This window comes from Stigmatopora argus, chromosome 11 (genome assembly GCF_051989625.1).
Source record: "Stigmatopora argus isolate UIUO_Sarg chromosome 11, RoL_Sarg_1.0, whole genome shotgun sequence".
Lineage (NCBI taxonomy): Eukaryota > Metazoa > Chordata > Actinopteri > Syngnathiformes > Syngnathidae > Stigmatopora > Stigmatopora argus.
Genome location: NC_135397.1, coordinates 16,548,207 through 16,568,840, shown reverse-complemented (window position 1 = coordinate 16,568,840; position 20,634 = coordinate 16,548,207). Strand labels below are relative to the sequence as shown.

The window sequence follows — 20,634 nt, the reverse complement described above, 5'->3', positions numbered from 1 at the left end:
CTTTTTAGACATCGGAACCGGGCACAGAGTATTATTTCCCCGGGAAAAAGACAGCGATGAACGTTGATACGTCCATACGTGAAACGGCAAAAATTGCACTAAAATGGGGTAAAATCCACTTCCTAGCAGCATTTATTGATTAAATACAAAAAATGGAGCTTTTCAGACATTACAACTGGGCGAGGGGGGTGATTTCGCCGGGAAAAGACAGCGATGGACGTCAATGGCGAAACGGCAAAAAATGCACTAAAATGGGGTAAAATCCACTTCCTAGCAGCATTTAGTGATTGAATACAAACACTGGAGCTTAAATACAAACACTAGAGCTTAAATAAAAACACTGGAGCTTTTCAGATATCAGAACCGGAACCACAATTGAAATATTACTTAGGAATATAGCCATATTTTAATCACCAAAAATCCTTTTTAACTGTATACAATATCCATCCTCCTTTCTTTCTTCCTTCTTTTCTATCACCATCGAAGCTAATGCTGAAAGTTGAGCCTGTCCTGTCGTATTTCTGGCATAGTCCGTCTTGAAAATGGCTTTAAATCAACATAACAATATATTTGCTTGTGTAGCTCGCTCCAGATACAGTTTGGTAGCTCTGGCTAATCACTAGCCAATCATAGTTGTTGAAAGCGATGACGTATCCCTACGCCAGCGACAAGGCAATGACGTATCCCTACGCCAGCGACAAGGCATTGTGGTGTTGCCAACTCGAAATCTGATTGGTTAAAGCAACAGTCTTATAGACGATTGTTTAATGCAGCAGAGCCTGCAGAACTGATTGTGAAGGCCTTGAGGCAGAATTCTGACCCTGGCAACAAATAATGGCTGAAATGTGATTGGTTAAATATGAAAACACAAATCTGAAAGCAGTGCAACCTGGGGGAAAAGCACTGAAAGGAAACTAACAGACAATTTGGAATTATTTAATAAGTATTAATGGACTTTCTTAGGCCAGCAGAGAAGGCCTTGAAGGCCCTGACGGCCCGCCACTGGCGTATAGTGATTTGTGTGATTATGTTACTGTACCACTAGCCTTTTGTCTACTATCTAATTCAGATTTTAAAATGATTCCATTGGGAGGTACAGACAGACATCCAGAGATGAACACACCATCCGTTCAAAGTCCAGTCCTTTAAAAGTTTTGGTCAAAACATTCAAGTTCATACAGCAGGATTGCCGTCAATGGAAAAAAGTGCCTGACTACACATTTACGACATAATTTTAACACTAACTTGAGACCTATCTAGAGTGCGGTCTGCTTTTATAGCTGGGATAGGCTGAGATAACCCTCTAACGGTTAGGGGGTTAGGACCTAACCCTAACCTACAACCCTTACAAGCATGCACGGTATGGATTAAAACTGAATGAATGAGAGCAACAATATGTGTTATCATAAATAATCACAAAAATGTCATGATAGTAATTGCAATCTAAATTATGAATTGGTGCCCAGCCATGAATAAATGTTTACCTAGTAGGGGCTGACTAATATTAGTAGTGGTCAGCAGTCTTGGTTTGACCCATTTATCTAAGGATACAAACATTTTTACCTGTAAAATGAGGGTAAAAGTTATCCCAGAACTGCAGATTCCCATCATGGTGAAACCTCCAACCATAAGAGACCTCCTCCCCAGCTTCTCTATGGTGAAACACTACAGGAGAACACCATTGGAAAAAAACACACATTTTCAAGGGTCTATGTGCTTTAAACCTTTTTCAATTGTATGGAAATATTATGATCTTACCCCAATGAGTCCAGCAATTATCTCAATTACTCCTGTGCCTGCTGTTGTGTATGGGATTTCTCTTGCAGGTATTCCCGCATTCGCAAATATATCATTGGTATAGAACCAAATCTATCAAGAAAATATGTTTTTTATGAATGAATTTGAAATTGCAGCAATCGTCATGACTTGTATGAAAAATATGCCCTAACATTGTTGTGGTCTCTGCCCCTTCCTTCCTGAGACCTGACTCTTCCAAAGCAGGTGAAGGGAGTTTATTTGATTACAGTTCATCATCAGCGAGCTTTAAAACCCAACTGGACGCAGCAACACATCGTTTTATCAACTTGTCTGGTTCTTATGTCAGTTGCATGGTGTGTTCCTTGTGTTTGTTTTGAGCTCTGACTCACTGTTCTCGTCTCAGGACCTGCTCTGCATGCCCCATGCCGGATTCCATCCATGTGATCCATTTCCAGCCTAGTTGGCGATCTGCCTATTTCACACCTTACATTTCTCCGGACTGTGCATGTGGAGATCCTCGTCGCCTGCCCGCAGACACTTTCTTGTTTTGATAAACTTATTCCCACCACACATTATGCCTCCTGCATGTCCGCTCCAGGATACCTTCCGTAACCACAAACTTCAAAAACCAGATGCCGAGGCCACCTCAGCTGAGTCTTTCCGTTGCTTAGGAGTAGCCGTTCTACTCCAAGTCCATTGCAGATGACCATACTTCTTCTGTATGAGTTATACGCACATCATTATCATTTGCCACATTTAGTATAAGCTTTGCCTGAATTTGAATGTGTTCTTGCTTGAGACAATGAGTTGCCATCATTTCATTTCTTGTCATCAATGAAGAGCGCTTTGTTTATCCGAGGCGTCTTGGAGTCCTTGTGCCTTCTGTTTTGACTATAGTGATGAGATTGTGAACATTTTTTAAAAACTCTGATGTCCCAATTGTGTAATCTAGCCCTCTCTTTAGAGTTGGGATGTCCAGGTAATCACAGCCTCCAAATATAATAAGCATGGACAAAACAAAATAATGGCCAGAATGCCGTTGGGGAATTACCGCATGCGGTCCCTAATGTACGTTCTTTTTGCAAGTGAACATTCAGAAGCAATGTTCCCTCTAAGCTGCGCGCGTGCGCAATTGCGCACTACTCTCGTCTTCTCTGCGCAGCAGCAATCATATGGCGCGCAGTAAAAAAAAAAAAAAAAAAAGTGGTGTATTTTTTTTTTTTTTACCCCATGATGGCGCGGTTTAAGCGGCAGCCAGTGGCAGTAGCTCTGTCCACTCTTATGTTTTTCGTGTTTTACAGCATGTTTTACATGAAAAATTAGAGGGAACATTGACATGCACCTGCTTGTGGCAGGTGTGATACTGGTGTGCCCATAGCGAGCAATGATGATGTCGTGACCGGATGATTCGCCTAAAGACGTTTTGCCGACGGACGTTTGACAGACGGACAGGTCGCCAAATGAACGTTCATTCAAACAGTGTTTAATGATTAAATACAAATACTAGTATTTGTTAGTTTAATGATTAAATACAAATACTAGTATTTGAAATACTAGTTTAATGATTAAATACAAATACTAGTATTTGTATTTAATCATTAAACGCTGTTTTCAGCTGGATTTGACCAAATTTGAGAGCATTTTGAGCCGTTTGGCGAATGGACGTATATGGACGTTTTTTTGCCTCCATCGCGACATCATCGCGACATTTTACCGAGGAATTCACTTCCTTGGGCTCGGTTCTAATGTCCAAAGAGCTCCAGTATTTGTATTTAATCATTAAACGCTGTTTTCGGCTGGATTTGACCGAATTTGAGAGCATTTTGAGCCGTTTGGCGAATGGACGTATATAGACGTTTTTTTGCCTCCATCGCGATATCATTGCGACATTTTACCGAGGAATTCTCTTCCCTGGGCTCGGTTCTAATGTCCAAAGAGCTCCAGTATTTGTATTTAATCATTAAACGCTGTTTTCGGCTGGATTTGACCGAATTTGAGAGCATTTTGAGCCGTTTGGCGAATGGACGTATATAGACGTTTTTTTGCCTCCATCGCGATATCATTGCGACATTTTACCGAGGAATTCTCTTCCCTGGGCTCGGTTCTAATGTCCAAAGAGCTCCAGTATTTGTATTTAATCATTAAATGCTGTTTTAGGATGGATTTGACCCGATTGCTGTCATTTTACGGCTCGGTTCTGCTACATCTGCCCGCCCAAGAGTGCTTATTCCCGGACTGCCATGCCCCCCCCAAGAGTGCTTATTCCTGGGCTGCCATTGATGGTAGACTAACATTGATTTTTACTATAATTTGGACAACACCGGCGGCGGGCCGGATTAAAAATCCTAACGGGCCGTATATGGCCCGCGGGCCGAGGTTGAAAAACTTGTACACACACGATCCGGGGCCGGGGCGAGTGCGCGAATCCCGTTTCGGCGAAACCTCAGTTCGGCCGAATGAACGTTCGGCGGAACGTCCATTCGGTGACCTGCCCGTCTGTGAAACGTCCGTTGGCGAAATGTCTTTAGGCGAATCATCTGAGTACCGATGATGTTGCTCACACTGGTACTCAGTGCGCTCAGGGAGGTTGTCTTTCTGCTCATACCAACGAAAAATTAGAGGGAACATTGTTCAGAAGGGTGTCTTTTTTCTGAATATCTAAGGGCAATTCTGACATTTAAATGATCCTTTTTAGTCAGGGGTCAATATACTTGCTGGAACCGCAAAGACGAAGTTGACATCCCTTTTACGGGACTGGACTTTGGCTCTGCACCTGGAGGCCAAGGGTTGATGACTTACGCCACCAGCGGGAATTGAGCCCGCGCCTGCCTGCACCGAAGTTAGGCGAGTTAACTTCTAAACCACGAGGCGGCTGGAGGGAAAACCAAATTTGTAGAAAAACCTTATTTGGGTAGGCTGCTATATTGAGTTATGGGAAGTCCCCTGTCTTAACAGAGGGAATGGTAGGCAGTGCCATTATGCAATTTATGGGTCAGTGTTTTCAAAAAAAAATCTTTGTTTTAGGGAATGTTTGCTCTGTGCACACACGATCCGCCTACGACCGGATTGTTTTTCTCTAGTTTGCGCATTGTTGGATCTAACTGAAGTAAAAGCAAGCGATGAGCTCCTCAGTATGGCTCCTATCTTACTTAAACATTGTCCCCTCAGTGGGGGTGAGACAAGTCAGTTGCAGGAGGAAATCAGCCGGTAATGTCGGTGTGCAGACACTAACTTCACATTAGTGCCCTCCTTGGGTAAGCCTAAGTGCGGTGGACATAATGTGGATTGAGTGAAGAATAGAGGGGACATTTACGAAATACATTTCAAAACTGAAGAAGCATTTGGTTTTAATAGCATCAAAGATGGACATGGTAAAGGAGAAATGTGAGACAATTCATTGAAACAATTAGGAAAATAGTAGTTGAGATAGAAGTTTGAAGATAAACTAATTGATTTTAGGATAGGCTCCAAAGGGCATAATTTCCGTAGGATGGGAGAGACTTGGAGTGTCTTCAGTGCACAGAAGGCATTCCCATGTACTTTGTCATATTGATGAATATTAGAATATTCATGGGTTTCATAAGCATTTAATAGTTAATATTAAATAGGTGAGATTGTTTTCCGCTACTTTAAAGGCATACAAGCCCAGTTGTTGTTAAGGAAACTTGCATTCACGACTTACAGACTGGTCATTGCAATTGCAAAGTTTTAATACAGTTAAATGTTAGTGCAAGAGTAAAAATGTAAAGACTGACAAGGACAATCTTAGAAAACAGGAAATTGAGTAAATTCCAAGATCCAAAACCTCTAACAAAGAAACAAATGATGTAATTTTTGGGGGGTTGAAAAACTGTTGTAGTGCATGGATTCCAAATTACTTTGGAAGTGTGACTCCCATTTGTAAAATAATGTATGAGGAAAATTTGGAAATTAGCTCTATTTTACAATGGATGCCCAAAGCTGAACAGGTCTTTCTTGGCAAAAAAACAAGTACTAGTGTCTAGTCAACATTAGCACTTCTGAATTATGAAAGATCAACCTCTGAGTAAGGCAAAACTCTTTTTGTAGATGGGTGTTGAGTTTATTTCTGACATATGTATCATTTATCGGTGTTATTATACATTTACGACAATATATAAATGCTTTTGCCAGTGCTGTTTGCAAAGTATATCTTGCAACAGTCCACGTAGAGATGAGCGAGGTGGCGGAGCGACTCACCTAACATTGAGGCGATACTGCTGTTAGTATCGTAGTCCCTTCCCTCGGCCTCCAAGTTTACTACGCCGCCGTCGTCGTCTGCCTTCAAGTTTACTATGCCGCCGTCAACGTCGACCTCCAAGTTTACTACGCCGGCGTAGTCGTCGGCCTCCAAGTTTACTACGCCGCCGTCGTCGTCCTCCAAGTTTACTACGCCGCTGTCGTCGTCGGCCTTCAAATTTACTATGCCGCCGTCGTCGTCGGCCTTCAAGTTTACTACGCCGCCGTCGTCGGCCTCCAAGTTTACTACGCCGCCATCGTCGTCGGCCTCCAAGTTTACTACGCCGCCGTCGTCGTCGGTCTCCAAGTTTACTACGCCGCCGCTGTCGTCGGTCTCCAAGTTTACTACGCCGCCGCTGTCGTCGGCCTCCAAGTTTACTACGCCGCCGTCGTCGGCCTCCAAGTTTACTACGCCGCCGTCGTCGTCGGCCTTCAAGTTTACCATGCCGCCGTCGTCGGCGGCCTTCAAGTTTACTACGCTGCCGTCGTCGTCTACCTCCAAGTTTACTACGCCGTAGTCGTCGTCGGCCTCCAAGTTTACTACGCCGCCGTCGTCGGCCTCCAAGTTTACTACGCCGCCGTCGTCGCTGGCCTCCAAGTTTACTACGCCGCTGTCGTCGTCGGCCTCCAAGTTTACTACGGCGCCATCGTTGTCGGCCTCCAAGTTTACTACGCTGCTGTCGTCGGCGGCCTCCAAGTTTACTACGCCACCGTCGGCATCGGCCTCCAAGTTTACTACGCCGTTGTCGTCGGCCTCCAAGTTTACTTCGCCGCCATTGTCGTCGGCCTCCAAGTTTACTACGCTGCCGTCGTCGTCGGCCTCCAAGTTTACTACGCCGCCGCCTTCGTCGGCGGTCTCCAAGTTTACTGCGAGCCGTCGGTCTCCAAGTTTACTACGCCAGCGTAGTCGTCGGCCTACAAGTTTACTACGCCGCCGTCGTTGGCCTCCAAGTTTACTACGCTGCCGTCGTCGTCGGCCTCCAAGTTTACTACGCCGCCGCCGTCGTCGTCGGTCTCCAAGTTTACTACGAGCCGTCCGTCTCCAAGTTTACTACGCCGCCGCCGTCGTCATCGGTCTCCAAGTTTACTACGAGCCGTCGGTCTCCAAGTTTACAACGCCAGCGTAGTCGTCGGCCTCCAAGTTTACTACGCCGGCGTAGTTGTCGGCCTCCAAGTTTACTACGCCGCCGTCGTCGGCCTCCAAAATTACTACGCCGCCGCCGTCGTCGGCCTCCAAGTTTACTACGCCGCCGTCGTTGTCGGCCTCCAAGTTTACTACGCTGCTGTCGTCGGCGGCCTCCAAGTTTACTACGCTGCCGTCGGCGGCGGCCTCCAAGTTTACTACGCCGCCGCCGTCGTCGTCGGTCTCCAAGTTTACTACGAGCCGTCCGTCTCCAAGTTTACTACGCCGCCGCCGTCGTCGTCGGCCTCCAAAATTACTACGCCGCCGCCGTCGTCGGCCTCCAAGTTTACTACGGCGCCATTGTTGTCGGCCTCCAAGTTTACTACGCTGCTGTCGTCGGCGGCCTCCAAGTTTACTACGCCGCCGTCGGCGTCGGCCTCCAAGTTTACTACGCCGCCGTCGTTGTCGGCCTCCAAGTTTACTACGCTGCCGTCGTCGTCGGCCTCCAAGTTTACTACGCCGTTGTCGTCGGCCTCCAAGTTTACTTCGCCGCCATTGTCGTCGGCCTCCAAGTTTACTTCGCCGCCATTGTCGTCGGCCTCCAAGTTTACTTCGCCGCCATTGTCGTCGGCCTCCAAGTTTACTACGCCGCCGCCGTCGTCGTCGGTCTCCAAGTTTACTGCGAGCCGTCGGTCTCCAAGTTTACTACGCCAGCGTAGTCGTCGGCCTACAAGTTTACTACGCCGCCGTCGTTGGCCTCCAAGTTTACTACGCTGCCGTCGTCGTCGGCCTCCAAGTTTACTACGCCGCCGCCGTCGTCGTCGGTCTCCAAGTTTACTACGAGCCGTCCGTCTCCAAGTTTACTACGCCGCCGCCGTCGTCGGCCTCCAAGTTTACTACGCCGCCGTCGTTGTCGGCCTCCAAGTTTACTACGCTGCCGTCGTCGTCGACCTCCAAGTTTACTACACCTCCAAGTTTACTACGCCGCCGTCGTCCTCCAAGTTTACTACGCCGCCATTGTCGTCGGCCTCCAAGTTTACTACGCCGCCATCGGCGGCGGCCTCCAAGTGTACTACGCCGCCGTCGTCGTCGGTCTCCAAGTTTACTACGCCGCCGTCGGTCTCCAAGTTTACTACGCCAGCGTAGTCGTCGGCCTCCAAGTTTACTACGCCACCGTCGTCGTCGGCCTCCATGTTTACTACGCCACCGTCGGCCTCAAAGTTTACTCCGTCGGGGTCTCCACCCTCGGCCTCCACCCAGGGCCTCTAAGTATATGCTGTCGGGATCTCCGTCCACAGCCATTCTCGCTGCCGTCTTGGCCCCCCGGTAAAAGGATCTTCAGGTTTTCGCCGTCGTCCACGGCCTCCAACCATGCGCCGCCGTCGTCGTCCTCGGCCTCCAAGCATTCGCCGCCGTTGTCATCCGCGGCCTCCAAGCATGCGTCACCGAAGTCGTCTGCGGCCTCCAAGCATGCGCTGCCGTTGTTGTCCGCAGCCTCCAAGCATGCGCCACCGTCGTCGTCCGCGGCCTCCAAACATGCACTGCCGTCGTCGTCCAAGGCCTCCAAGCATGCGCTGCTGTCGTCGTCCACGGCCTCCAAGCATGCGCCGCCGTCGTCATCCACGGCCTCCAAGCCTGCGCCGCCGTGATCGTCCACGGCCTCCGAGGATGCGCCGTCCTCCACGGCTCCCAAGAATACTCCGTTGTCCACGGCTCCAGAGAATACTCCGTCGTCCACGGCTCCCAAGAATACTCCGTCGTCCACGGCCTCCAAGTCCATGCCGCCGTCCATGGCCTCCAAGTCCATGCCGCCGTCCATGGCCTCCAAGTCCATGCCGCCGTATTGGGCCCCGCAGGAAGGATGGCCACCAACGGCCTCCAGGTTCTCGCCGCCGTCTTGGCCCTCGCCAGAAGGATGGCCGCCCACGGCCTCCAGGTACTCGCCGCTGTCTTGGCCCCCTCCACAAGGATGGCAGCCCACGACTTCCAGGTTCTCACTGTCGTCTTGGTCCCCGCCAGAAGGAGGGCCGCCCACGGTCTCCAGGTTCTCGCCACAAACTTGGGCCCCGCCAGGGGAATCGCCGCCGCCGGGGCCCCCGCCAAAAGGACTCCCGTCACTAGGCACATGAGTGCGGTGCGCCGGCACGAGGGTGCGGGGTGTTGGCGCAAGGGTGCGGGGCGCCAGCGCGATGGTGCTGGGCGCCGGCGCGAGGGTGCGGGGCGTCGGCGCGAGGGTGCGGGGCGCCGGCGCGAGGGTGCGGGGCGCCGGCGCGAGGGTGCGGTGCCTCCAAACATACTCCGCCGTCGTCGTCCACGGCCTCCAAGCATGCGCCGGCATCGTCATCCACGGCCTCCAAGCATGCGCCGCCGTCGTCGTCCACGGCCTCCAAGCATGTGTCACTGTCGTCTTCCACGGCCTCCAAGCATGCGGCAACGGTTGTGGGGCGTCGGCGCGAGGGTGCGGGGCGCCGGTGTCAGGGTGAGGGTGCGTGGCGCTGGTGTCGGTGCGGGGGGCCGGCGTCGCGCGAGGGTGCGGGGCGTCGGTGCGAGAGCGTGGGGTCCCGGCGTCGGCGCGAGGGCACGGGGCGCGGCGTCGGTGTGAGGGCACGGGGCGTCGCCGCGAGGGTGCGGGGTGCCGAGGACGGTGTGCTGGAGCGAGGCGCCGGCGCGCTGGAGCGAGGCGCCGGCGCGCTGGAGCGAGGCGACGGCGCGCTGGATCGAGGCGACGGTCCTTCTCTTCCCACGCTTGGGAAATGCCCCACATTGTCATGCAGGGTCTCAAAGGGCAAAAGTTATTTTGTCCAACTTCAAGGTGGTCGCCGTCATCCTGCCCTGAACCAAAATTGCCGCCGCTACCATGCAAGATGCCTGTTGTGATCACACCAAGACCCGTAATGGCCGTCGTCATCCCGCCACTATTCAAAATGGTCGCCGTCGTCCAGCCGGGTTTCGAATCGGTCCTCGTCACCGTGCCACATCTCAAATTGGTCGGTGTGATCAAGCCATGCTCCGAAATGATTATCGGCACGCCGCTTCCTCCTCCCTCACCTCCGGGATGCACGCCGGCGGTGTTGGCCAGAAGGCGCAAATACGAGCAAGCTCGTCGGCGGCATGGAGAGGGTTGCATGGCTGGGCATAGCGGCTGCCCGCAATCCACCACGTGGATGGCATGGGTAAATGGCTAATCGCGAACCCCAGAAAGGGTTCGCCGAGTCATAGTCTGGGGAAGCGTCCGAGATAGCGGCTAGGGGAACGTCCGCCCTCCTTGCAAGTAAAAATCCAGAAGGGTGTCTTACTCTTACTGATGCATATTTTTGTAGATGTCTAACGACAAACCTTACATTCTCATTCTATTTTTAAAGGAGAGGCCAGAAACCTGGCAAAGTTAATCCATTTCAGCTGATTTTATATGTTATCTTAGCCTCGATTCCCACTGGTGCTGGTGTGATTGGGAGTGCGAAGGGTCGGCTCTCTTTCTGTGTGCCTTTTACGGCTGTCATCCTGGGTATACATTATGTAGTAGGTTGTGTTTGGTATTTTTCTGCAGGTGCCTGGAGCTGTGGCTCCACCCCTGTGGCAAAGCCCTGCCCAGGCCAACACAGCTGTGACTACTTCCCACTCATCCCTCCTCCAATCAAGATCCACATCCAGCCCTTATTTAAACCCTCCTATTTTTCAGTTCTGGGCTCGACTGTCTGGAATGTAGGTGCTGAGGCAGTGGAGTCCTTACTTTCTTTAGATAGCACCCATTGTCTAGAGATAAGTAGGTTTTGTTTGCCCCATCTTCCCCTGATTTGTAAGTGTGCTATTCATTGTTATATTGAGTATTTATGTTGATAAAGTTAATTATTTTGGGCTGCACAGGGGGACTTGAGATAAGTTTAGACACCCCGGGGTATACATATAGTTTGTTGCACTTATACACGTACCTTATTCTCATGTCTAGACTTTTATTACATCAGTTCTGACAGTGGCACCCTTAGTCCTTATTTCCTGTATTTTTGGGGGTGTTCATTTGAACATCTTTTTCATTTGAGGGTGCCACTTTTGTATCTTTTGCTTCCCCTATGTTGTCCCATAGTCCAGGTTTTCTGTGGACTTTGTTGTAAATAAATTATCATTTAATGCTACTTGCCTTGTGTGTCTGGCTCCTCATTGGCCGGGTTTTTTCTGCTGTGGTAGTTGCGACTCCCTAGTACCTCTTACCACCAGGGGGGGTCGTAACAGTGCCCTATGGCTGACTTGCGACCCGTCTATGGTGCAGTTTGCCTTTTTCCCTGTTAAGGTTGTGGAGGTGTTGCACAGCCAGGATGAAAACTGCACTGCTCCTTTGACTGCCTGGCAGACCACCTCTCTACTACCCCTGAATAGACTTTATCAGGAATGATGAGGAGTATTCTCTCTCTGTAGTTGGAAAAAAACTCTTTGGTCCATGGAAGTCATCCTCAATTCTTTTACCAAACACCTCCCAGGCCCAAGCGTTTGCCTCAGAGATCCCCAAAATTAACTGTGTTTTATGCAGCTTATCGGTATTCATCAGCTACCTCTCGACTCTCATTGGCCAAAAAAGTCCCAAGGGTCGTTCAGCATGTGTGGATCCCATACTACTAGTGTCCACCAACAAGTTTGGAGATTGGCGCCATGAAAGTCACAGACCACATTAGGGCCACAACTCTCGTTGCACATTTCAGAAATGGAGGCAAAGCACATTCTCTATTTGGTCTCATTTCTGTATATCAAAAAACACGCTACTAAAAAGGTAACGATATATATGCACACAAACTCTACTTACAGCATCAATTCCAGAGAGTTGCATGCCGATGTTGATGACCACCACACTTAGGACCTGCCAGCGGACTGTGTCGTCAAGAAGCAGGTTCCACACTGAGAGTGTTTTCACAGATGTCAAAGAATGTTGCTCTTCTTGCATCTCCTCAATCTCAGCTTGTATGTTACAATTTGATCTGTACCACTTCAGAGCTAGGGAAGAGATGTTCCATACATAAGCAAAAGGTCTGAAATGTCTATGCAACTTTCTGGGCAAAACCTTGCAGGAAACATATGCATGCCTGTGACATGCTCATTTTTACTTGATAAAAAGAAATTTAATTTATTTTCTTCAAACTTCAGTCTGACTGCTACATACCTCTCAACCTCAGCCAATTGCTCCCCTTATGAATGATTGAGATTCTCCTTATTAAGCAATCGTAAACTTACAAACACAACGCAGCACATATTTACTCACATAGGGCACAATTAAAAGCAAAAAATTTCCCAAAGTGGACGGGGTGCCCAATCTGTTGGTGCGCTTTTGTATGCACTAAATTCAAGATTCTGTAGATGTCGCTGTATGACGCTGACAGCTTGACTTGTACATTGCTTGACTTGTACATTGCTTGCTGACGCGCAGACTGACTGAGACGATACAGATTAGAACCGAAATGGGTAAGACAAGATCGGTCTTACAAAAAAAAATCCCATACAAAAGTTGTTATACGGCGTACACAATTTGAAATGATCAAAAAAACATGACAGTTTGACAGTTATGCTGCTAACTTTGATAGGTTTAAAATGCAAACATCTCATGGTACTCGGACGTTTGGCCGCCGGACGTTTGGCCGCCGGACGTTTGGTGGCCGGACGTCTGGTCCCCGGACGTTTGGTCGCCCGGACGTTTGGTAGAACGGACGTTTGGTCGCCGGGTTCGCTCCCTCTTATGAGAGGGAGAGAGACAGAGAGTTTACTGTTGAAAGCGAGCAATCAGGTAATCTCTCGCTCTCAAAATTATCATCATGAGAGAAAGAGTGAGAGCATTAATATCAAAATATCGCTCGCTCCCGACAGATCTATTGGCGTGTTTGTACATGCTATTCCGCGCCGGATTCGCTCGCTTGCTCCCGGCAGAGAAGAGAGTTTACTGTTGAAAGCGATCAACCAGGTATTCTCTCGCTCTAAAAATTATCATCATGAGAGAAAGAGTGTTTGTAATTGCATTAACAACGTAAGAGAGCATTAATATCAAAATATCGCTCGCTCCCGGCAGATCTCTTGGCTTGTGTGTACATGCTATTCAGCGCCGGATTCACACGCTGGCCCCGACCCCGGATTCGCTCGTATTGGCGTGTGTACAGTTTTTCAAACTACGGCCCGTTAGGCTTTTTAATCCGGCCCGCCGACGTTGTCCAAATTATAGTAAAAATCAATGACCGCATTCATTTCCCTTTGCCCTGCAATACCGTTCATCACTCTCAATTTAAAGACTGCTTTCTTTCGTTGAATAATAATATGTTCTTAATGTTGAAAGTAAATTTGAAAACAAAGTTTTCACCTTCAATTGTGTCTTTTTTCTTATATTTCAATCCCCAGGTTGGATCAATTACATTGCGTGTCCAAATGCTGTCCAATTTTAGTATCCATTCTGGCCCACAAGTCAAAAAGTTTGCCTACCCCTGGTATAGACAAACTTGCCTCTTTTATACTATTATTGTCCCAAATTAAACACATTATCAATAAGATGCCAATGACGGCGATGGACGTGCGGCTGCCATCCATTCTTTTTGACTTGCGGGCCAGAATGGATACTAAAATTGGACAGCATTTGGAGACGCAATGTAATTTATCAAACCTGGGGATTGAAATATTAAAAAAAGACACAATTGAAGATGATTTTTTTTTCAAATTTACTTTCAACAATAAGAACATATTATTATTCAACGAAAGAAAGCAGTCTTTAAATTGAGAGTGATGAGCTGTATTGCAGGGCAAAGGGAAATGAATGAGGTCATTGATTTTTACTATAATTTGGACAATGTCGGCGGGCCGGATTAAAAAGCCTAACGGGCCGTAGTTTGAAAAACTGTACACACGCCAATACGAGCGAATCTGGGGGCGGGGCGAGCGTGCGAATCCGGCGCTGAATAGCATGTACACACACGCCAAGAGATCTGCCGGGAGCGAGCGATATTTTGATATTAATGCTCTCTTACGTTGTCAATGCAATTACAAACACTTTCTCTCATGATGATAATTTTGAGAGCGAGAGATTACCTGGTTGATCGCTTTCAACAGTAAACTCTCTGCTCTGCCGGGAGCGAGCGAGCGAATCCTGCGCTGAATAGCATGTACACACACGCCAATAGATCTGCCGGGAGCGAGCGATATTTTGATATTAATGCTCTCACTCTCTCTCTCATGACCTCATAACCTGATCTCATAACCTCATCATAGGCGCCGTTCAAAGCGGCTGCTAGTTGCAGTGGCTCCCTAAACCCTCACTCGTATTCTGTGATTTTAGGGCTTTTTAGAGCTTTTTATCCTTTATTTTTACGTTTTATTGTCTCTTAAGATTTTACTTGTTACTTTGCTTTATATATCATATTCCAAACTTTTATGTTTTAAAACATTACTTTCAAGACTCTACTCCAAGACTCAAGTTGTGCGAGAGGCAGTCTTTGATTTATTAGTTTAGTTTATCTTTGCGAATTCTGGAGATTGTATTCTTGACCCACTCAGCCATGCCTCCGCTGTTTTACACAAAGGATCAGCTGTTAGCGCTACGCAACACCTGGATTCCCTTGGACCTGGACCTCCCCGCGGAGTTAAAGAGGAAGAGAAGAGGATGCAGATCTGGACGAAAATGTCAGGAGAGAAAGCGACGCTTCAGACCCAGCATTCCATCTATTATTATGGGGAACGTAATATCTCTCCCCAATAAGATGGAAGAGCTAACGCGCTTTCCAAACAACAACGACAATATCAGAAAATCTGCCTTATGTGCTTCACGAAGACCTGGCTGAATGAGCTAATTCCAGACTCTCTCGTCTCCTTGGATGGTTTTCAGCTGGTGAGGGCAGACAGAGATGCTGAGGAGAGCGGTAGGAGGAAAGGTGAGGGACTAGCTGGTTTTATTAATAGTAGATGGTGCAGCCCCGGCAACTGGGCATCAGGCCGTTTTACATCCCCCGGGAGTTCTCGCACGTTATCGTAATAACTGCGTATATACATCCCTCGGCCGATGCGGCAGTCGCCCGCGAGCTGCTTCACGCCACTGTGTCCCGGCTGCAAACGTCACACCCCCAGTCTCTCCTTCTTATCTCTGGTGATTTTAACCATGCTCCCTTGGCTTCTACTCTCCCCACCTTCACTCAGTATGTGAAGTGCCACACCAGGGAACAAAAAACTCTGGACCTGCTGTATGCCAACACAGACCACAACCTGGTCCATCTGATCCCCACCTACATCCCTATGGTGACGAAAATAAAACCTACCACAAGGATCATACAAAGATGGACCGAGGAGAACAGCATGGTACTGAGGGACCATTTTGAGAACACTGACTGGGAGGTGCTGTGCAATTCACATGGTAAAGACATTGACAGCTAGACCCACTGCATCACAGATTATATTAACTTCTGTGTTGAGAACATTGTACCCTCCAAGAAGGTCCGTTGTTTCTCCAACAATAAGCCGTGGGTCACCAGGGATCTAAGGGCCCTCCTGAACAAGAAGAAGAGGCCTTTTAGGTCTGGGGAGAAAGAGTCTGAAAATGGTCCAGAAGGAGCTGAAGAGAGAGATAAGGAAGGGAAAGACTATCTACAGGAGGAAGCTGGAGAACCAACTCCAGAGAGGCAACACCAAAGAGGCAAAACCACCTCTACATCAACACCAGTAAGACAAAGGAAATGGTCATCGATTTTCGGAGGAATCCTCAACAGACCACTCAGGTGAACATCCAGGGTACAGACATTGAAATCGTGGAGAATTTTAAGTACCTGGGTGTTCACCTCAACAACAAACTAGACTGGTCCACAAACATAGATGCCCTGTACAAAAGGGGCCAGAGCCGCCTCTACCTACTGAGGAGTCTACGGTCCTTTGGAGTGTGCAGGACACTGCTGAGGACTTTCTACGACACTGTGGTGGCATCTACAGTGTTTTATGCAGTGCTCTGTTGGGGATGCGGGAGCATGGAGAGGGACAGGAGCAGGCTGAATAAGCTGGTCAGGAGGGCCAGCTCTGTTCTGGGCTGTCCTCTGGACTCTGTGGAGGAAGTGGGAGAGCGGAGAATGCCGACCAGGATGATGTCCATCATGGACAGCACGTCCCACCCCCTGCATGAGTCTGTGGAGTCCCTCCGAAGCTCCTTTAGCAATAGACTATGGCACCCTCATTGCAGGAAGGAGCGCTTCCGCAGATCCTTCCTCCCATCAGCTGTCAGGCTCTTTAACAAAAAAATGGCTGTGTTAAGACCTACCGTATGCATGCATGTACATTTATGTGTATGTATGTATATATGTGCTAAGCAACACGCTTATTTATTTATATATTTATTCATGTATTTATTTATTAACTTACTTTTTACCTATCTATTTATGTCTAAAATGCCTTTCTTATTCCTGCATCCTCACCCTCTTGCTACTGTGACAACGAAATTTCCCGAATACGGGATGAATAAAGTTATCCAATCCAATGATAATAATTTTGAGAGCGAGAGATTACCTGGTTGCTCGCTTTCAACAGTAAACTCTCTCCCTCTCCTAAGAGGGAGCGAACCCGGCGACCAAACGTCCATTCTACCAAGCGTCCGGGCGACCAAACGTCCGGGCGACCAAACATCCGGGGACCAAACGTCCGGGGACCAAACATCCCGGGACCAAACGTCTTTCGAGGAAACGTCCGGTCACGACATCTCATCTGCTATCAGATGCTAAAGGAATTCTATTTTTTGGGGACCTGCTGTGTTTCTACATTTTATGTTGTATGTTAAATTTCCCGGGCCCAGTTGGCAGGTGGTTAGCGCATCAGCCTCACAGTTCTGGGGTCAAGAGTTTGATCCCAGGTCGGTCTTCACTCTGTGGAAATTGCGTGTTCTCCCTGGGTTTGTCTGGTTTTTCTGTGGGTACTCCGGTTTCCTCCTGTAGCTCAAAAATATGTAGGTTAGGCTGGTTAAATTGCCTCTATGTATGAGTGTGAGGGTGAATTGAATGGTTGTCCGTCTCCTTGTGCCCTGCGATTGGCTGGCCAGCGATTCAGGATGTCTCCCGCCTGGAGTCCATAGCTAGCTGTGCTAGGCTCCAGCAACCCCCCGACCCTTGTGATTATAGGTGGTTTGGAAATGTCACGTTTTGTTGGGGTTTGGGCATTATGCCTTGTTGGAGTAATCATTATTATAAATGTGTTTGCAATGCTTATTTAGGAATATAAAGCCTTATAATATACATGCTTACTATATTAAACAATATATTTGCTTATTAGGAATAGTAATGCTAACTATATTAAACAATATAGTTATATATGTGTTGATCGCTTTTATGTTAGAGTTAGAATTAATATGTGCTTTCAACAAAGACAAACGCTTACTCCAAGCTCACTCTCCAGGACAGCTGGCTACAGCTAGAGACTTAACAATTCACTGAGTCCTTGCTCCGAGGACTGATTACTGGAAGATACGCCTCAACCCTTTCCCCAGATACAAGTTCCAGGATCTACAAGGACTCTTAAACTGCTTTGCTCTGTTTACCTTATAAAGAAATTATTATGCTTACTGGTGCAAATTCTAATGCCGTTGTTTTGCTTATTGTGCAAATTCTTACGCAGGTGTTCCGATAAAAGATAAAAACAGATTGTTGTGACAGTTGTTTTTATAACCTTCATGATGTTATTCGGTTAAGCTTATACAATTGTCCAAAACAGTTGAGACAGTTGTTTTTGCTTATGCAATTGTTTAAATCATATTACCTTTGAATGTTTTGGTTATGTGCCGCTAAATGGACCGAAGAGTATGCCGCTCGTCAGAATGCCTTGTGGACTGAGACGACGTCACAAGGCAACTCCTTGCAAGTTGTAAGCAGATATGTTGAAAGATGTTTTTCCTTTTTTAATTAAATATTACTAATAATGATTTAAAAGGTTTTAATCATTATTCCAACATTTGGTCCTTCGAGTAGCCGGGGTCAACACACCGATAAGGAATCCAGACGCTGCAGTTCAATATCTGGAGTGACCGTGCACGGCAAGAATCCCTTTTCCAGGCTGGATTATTTCTCAGCAGCGCCTGGGTTCTGATCGATTGACGACTATCCTCTGGGTGAGCATCTATCGACATTTCTGCTGAGTCCGCGTGTGATGGCTGCATATTGTTGACGGGTTCCAAATGCGCGAAGGGCATCACACGCGATGGCCTTATTTTGAGAAGTAAGGCTCGCGTCCTGGGGATGCCGATTTTAAAACCCTGCGGATACTAGTCACTAGCAGGTAGACACGGTGTGGTCTATAAAATGTGGTGGTGTGTGCATAGTTGTTAAAGCCTAAGGAGAAACGGGGAAAAAAGGTACTACGGGGATACACACAAATCCACCCCAAAGATGGGTGGTGCAAACAGTAATGCGGGTATTGACGACGATCCAAAGATGCGTCTGCCGTGTAAAGATTGAATTGGTGGAAATTAAAGCGCTACAAGGGTTAAACACCTAAATTTATGGATAAACAAATATGGGTTTGCTGGCCAGCTTAAATATGCTTGAAATATTAAAACCTGCAGGATAAAATACGGACTAAGCATAGAAGTAATCTATATATAATATGTGAAGGGAGAAACAAGCGAGGCGGCTTGTTCCACAGAAACAAGAGTGATAAAACGGGTCCGTTGTGTGAAAAAATAAAAGATAGCGCGGCCTCCTCGCCTGACGGGGACAGAACAGAAATCGGGTTTTCAAAAATGCTATGTGCTGGGTGTGTGGAGAATCGGGGCATATATCGCGTGATTGCCTGGACAAAAAGGTCTCTAAAAACAAGACAGGCCTGCTCAAAATGATTTGAATGAGGATTTTGAACATGAGGATGTTGGGCTAATTTTAAACCAGAGATCACATTCTTTGTGAATGAATTCAATTGGAATTTTTTGTGTGATGCTGAAAGTTGTAAAATGGCAATTAAAATGGTTATTTCCAAATGCTAGGCATACTTTGTTAATAGTAACTAAATGTACTGTCAATTTACTGGAATGAAATGGCTTATTGTGGCTTATCCTGGTTTCGTTCCCGTCTGCTAGCGGGAATATTTCAGTTAACAGAAATACAAAACAGCCAATTAAATGTTTAGCGGGGTTGCCAAAACTGGGTTTTGGTCATACTCTAAACTTGCCGAATAATGCTTCGATTGCGGGGGGAGCGCTCTGTTTTGGTGCGGTTGATTTGATGGTGTTAGACATTATAATACAGTATAGTATGCGCGCGGACCACACAAGCGACTAAAATTTTTGGGGGACCCCTTCCTTGGAGAATATTACAATAATTGGCCTTGAGGGCGCTGAAGCAAACTTGAGGGCAGAAATGGGTTTTGCTATGATATAGTTGTGCTTGCAGCATATTGTGATTATGGGGTCTTGGCAAACTATGGTGATATAGTTGGATATCGGGAGAGTAATTAATTTAGTTTATTAATTTAGTCTTCTCTAAAAATATAATTGAAAAGAGAGCGTTTTGGAATTTGTAAACAAAAGATAAGAATGCTGCTTCTGCAGCGAGCGTGAAGGTCACAGTCAGCGGCTAAGGTCGCGCTTCCGTTTAAACATTTCAGAATAAGAACAAAACATGGTCTGCAAGGGATGCAGGGTTCCGCGATTATCTTCGCATTTATTTTTGGGATTTGATCAGAAATGTCTTTCGAGGTGATAGAAAATCTGTTTGGCAAAGATTGATTTGGTAAAAGCTTTGGAATTGGGAATAATACTACTATTATTATTTTATTTTTTGTTTTGTGAAGTTCAAAGGGCTCTTAATTGAAGAGAGCTAGTTTTGGAGGATAAAACGATATTAATACAGTTTTTGAATGGTTGGATTGTTCAAAATTCTTTAATATAGGAGATTGGCTGGTTAAAGAAAAATTAATGGATTTTTTTACAATATTATGGCATATTGGTGACAATTTGTGGGTCCTTTATTAAGCATTGAAAATTGTAATTAGGAAATGCCTAGTAAAAGGTGGATTTCTCTAATTTAATTATTGTAGATTTTTCTTGTGGTAACAGAGAGCTATAAGAAATAGCTCTGATCTTAAGTAAACATAGTATGGGGTGATTTGCAATTTATGTCTTAGGTATTAAGAGTTATTTGGTTGTTAAAGAGATCAGACATGAAATTAACAATGCAGAAATGAGAAATTTCATGGTGTTCGTCCAAATTGTTAGGTAAATTGAACCTGGCTGGGGTAGATAAGATAATTGGTTAAGGATAGGCATAGTTTCCCTAGAAGAAACATGGAGCGTCTTTAAGTGCACAAAAGGCGTTCCCTGTTTGGCCTAAAGGGGAATATGCTTTGGTATAGGTCATATTGATGACTATTGGGACGTTATTACTGTCTATTACTTTAGGGGCATACAAATTAAGAATTTAGCCAAAACTTACTGCATTGCAATTATGGGGTTAATACACCTGAATGTTACGGTGATAACGATTGGCAATAACAAGCTTAGATAAAGGGGAATATCTACAAAAAAA

General features: G+C 46.8%; 1 protein-coding gene across 3 annotated transcripts in view; it reads right to left on the bottom strand.

Annotated features, from left to right (window-relative positions):
* Positions 1–20,634, bottom strand: part of slc2a15a (solute carrier family 2 member 15a) — a 54,089-nt gene that overhangs the window by 9,586 nt on the left and 23,869 nt on the right. For 2 of the 3 annotated variants that reach the window (XM_077614067.1, XM_077614068.1), the window contains 3 exons: positions 11,931–12,118; positions 1,759–1,869; positions 1,564–1,665 (listed from right to left, as the gene is read on the bottom strand). In XM_077614067.1, the coding sequence (XP_077470193.1) occupies positions 1,564–1,665; positions 1,759–1,869; positions 11,931–12,118 (401 nt within the window). The remainder of the gene's footprint in view (positions 1–1,563; positions 1,666–1,758; positions 1,870–11,930; positions 12,119–20,634) is intronic. The other variant, XM_077614069.1, reaches the window with a different exon arrangement.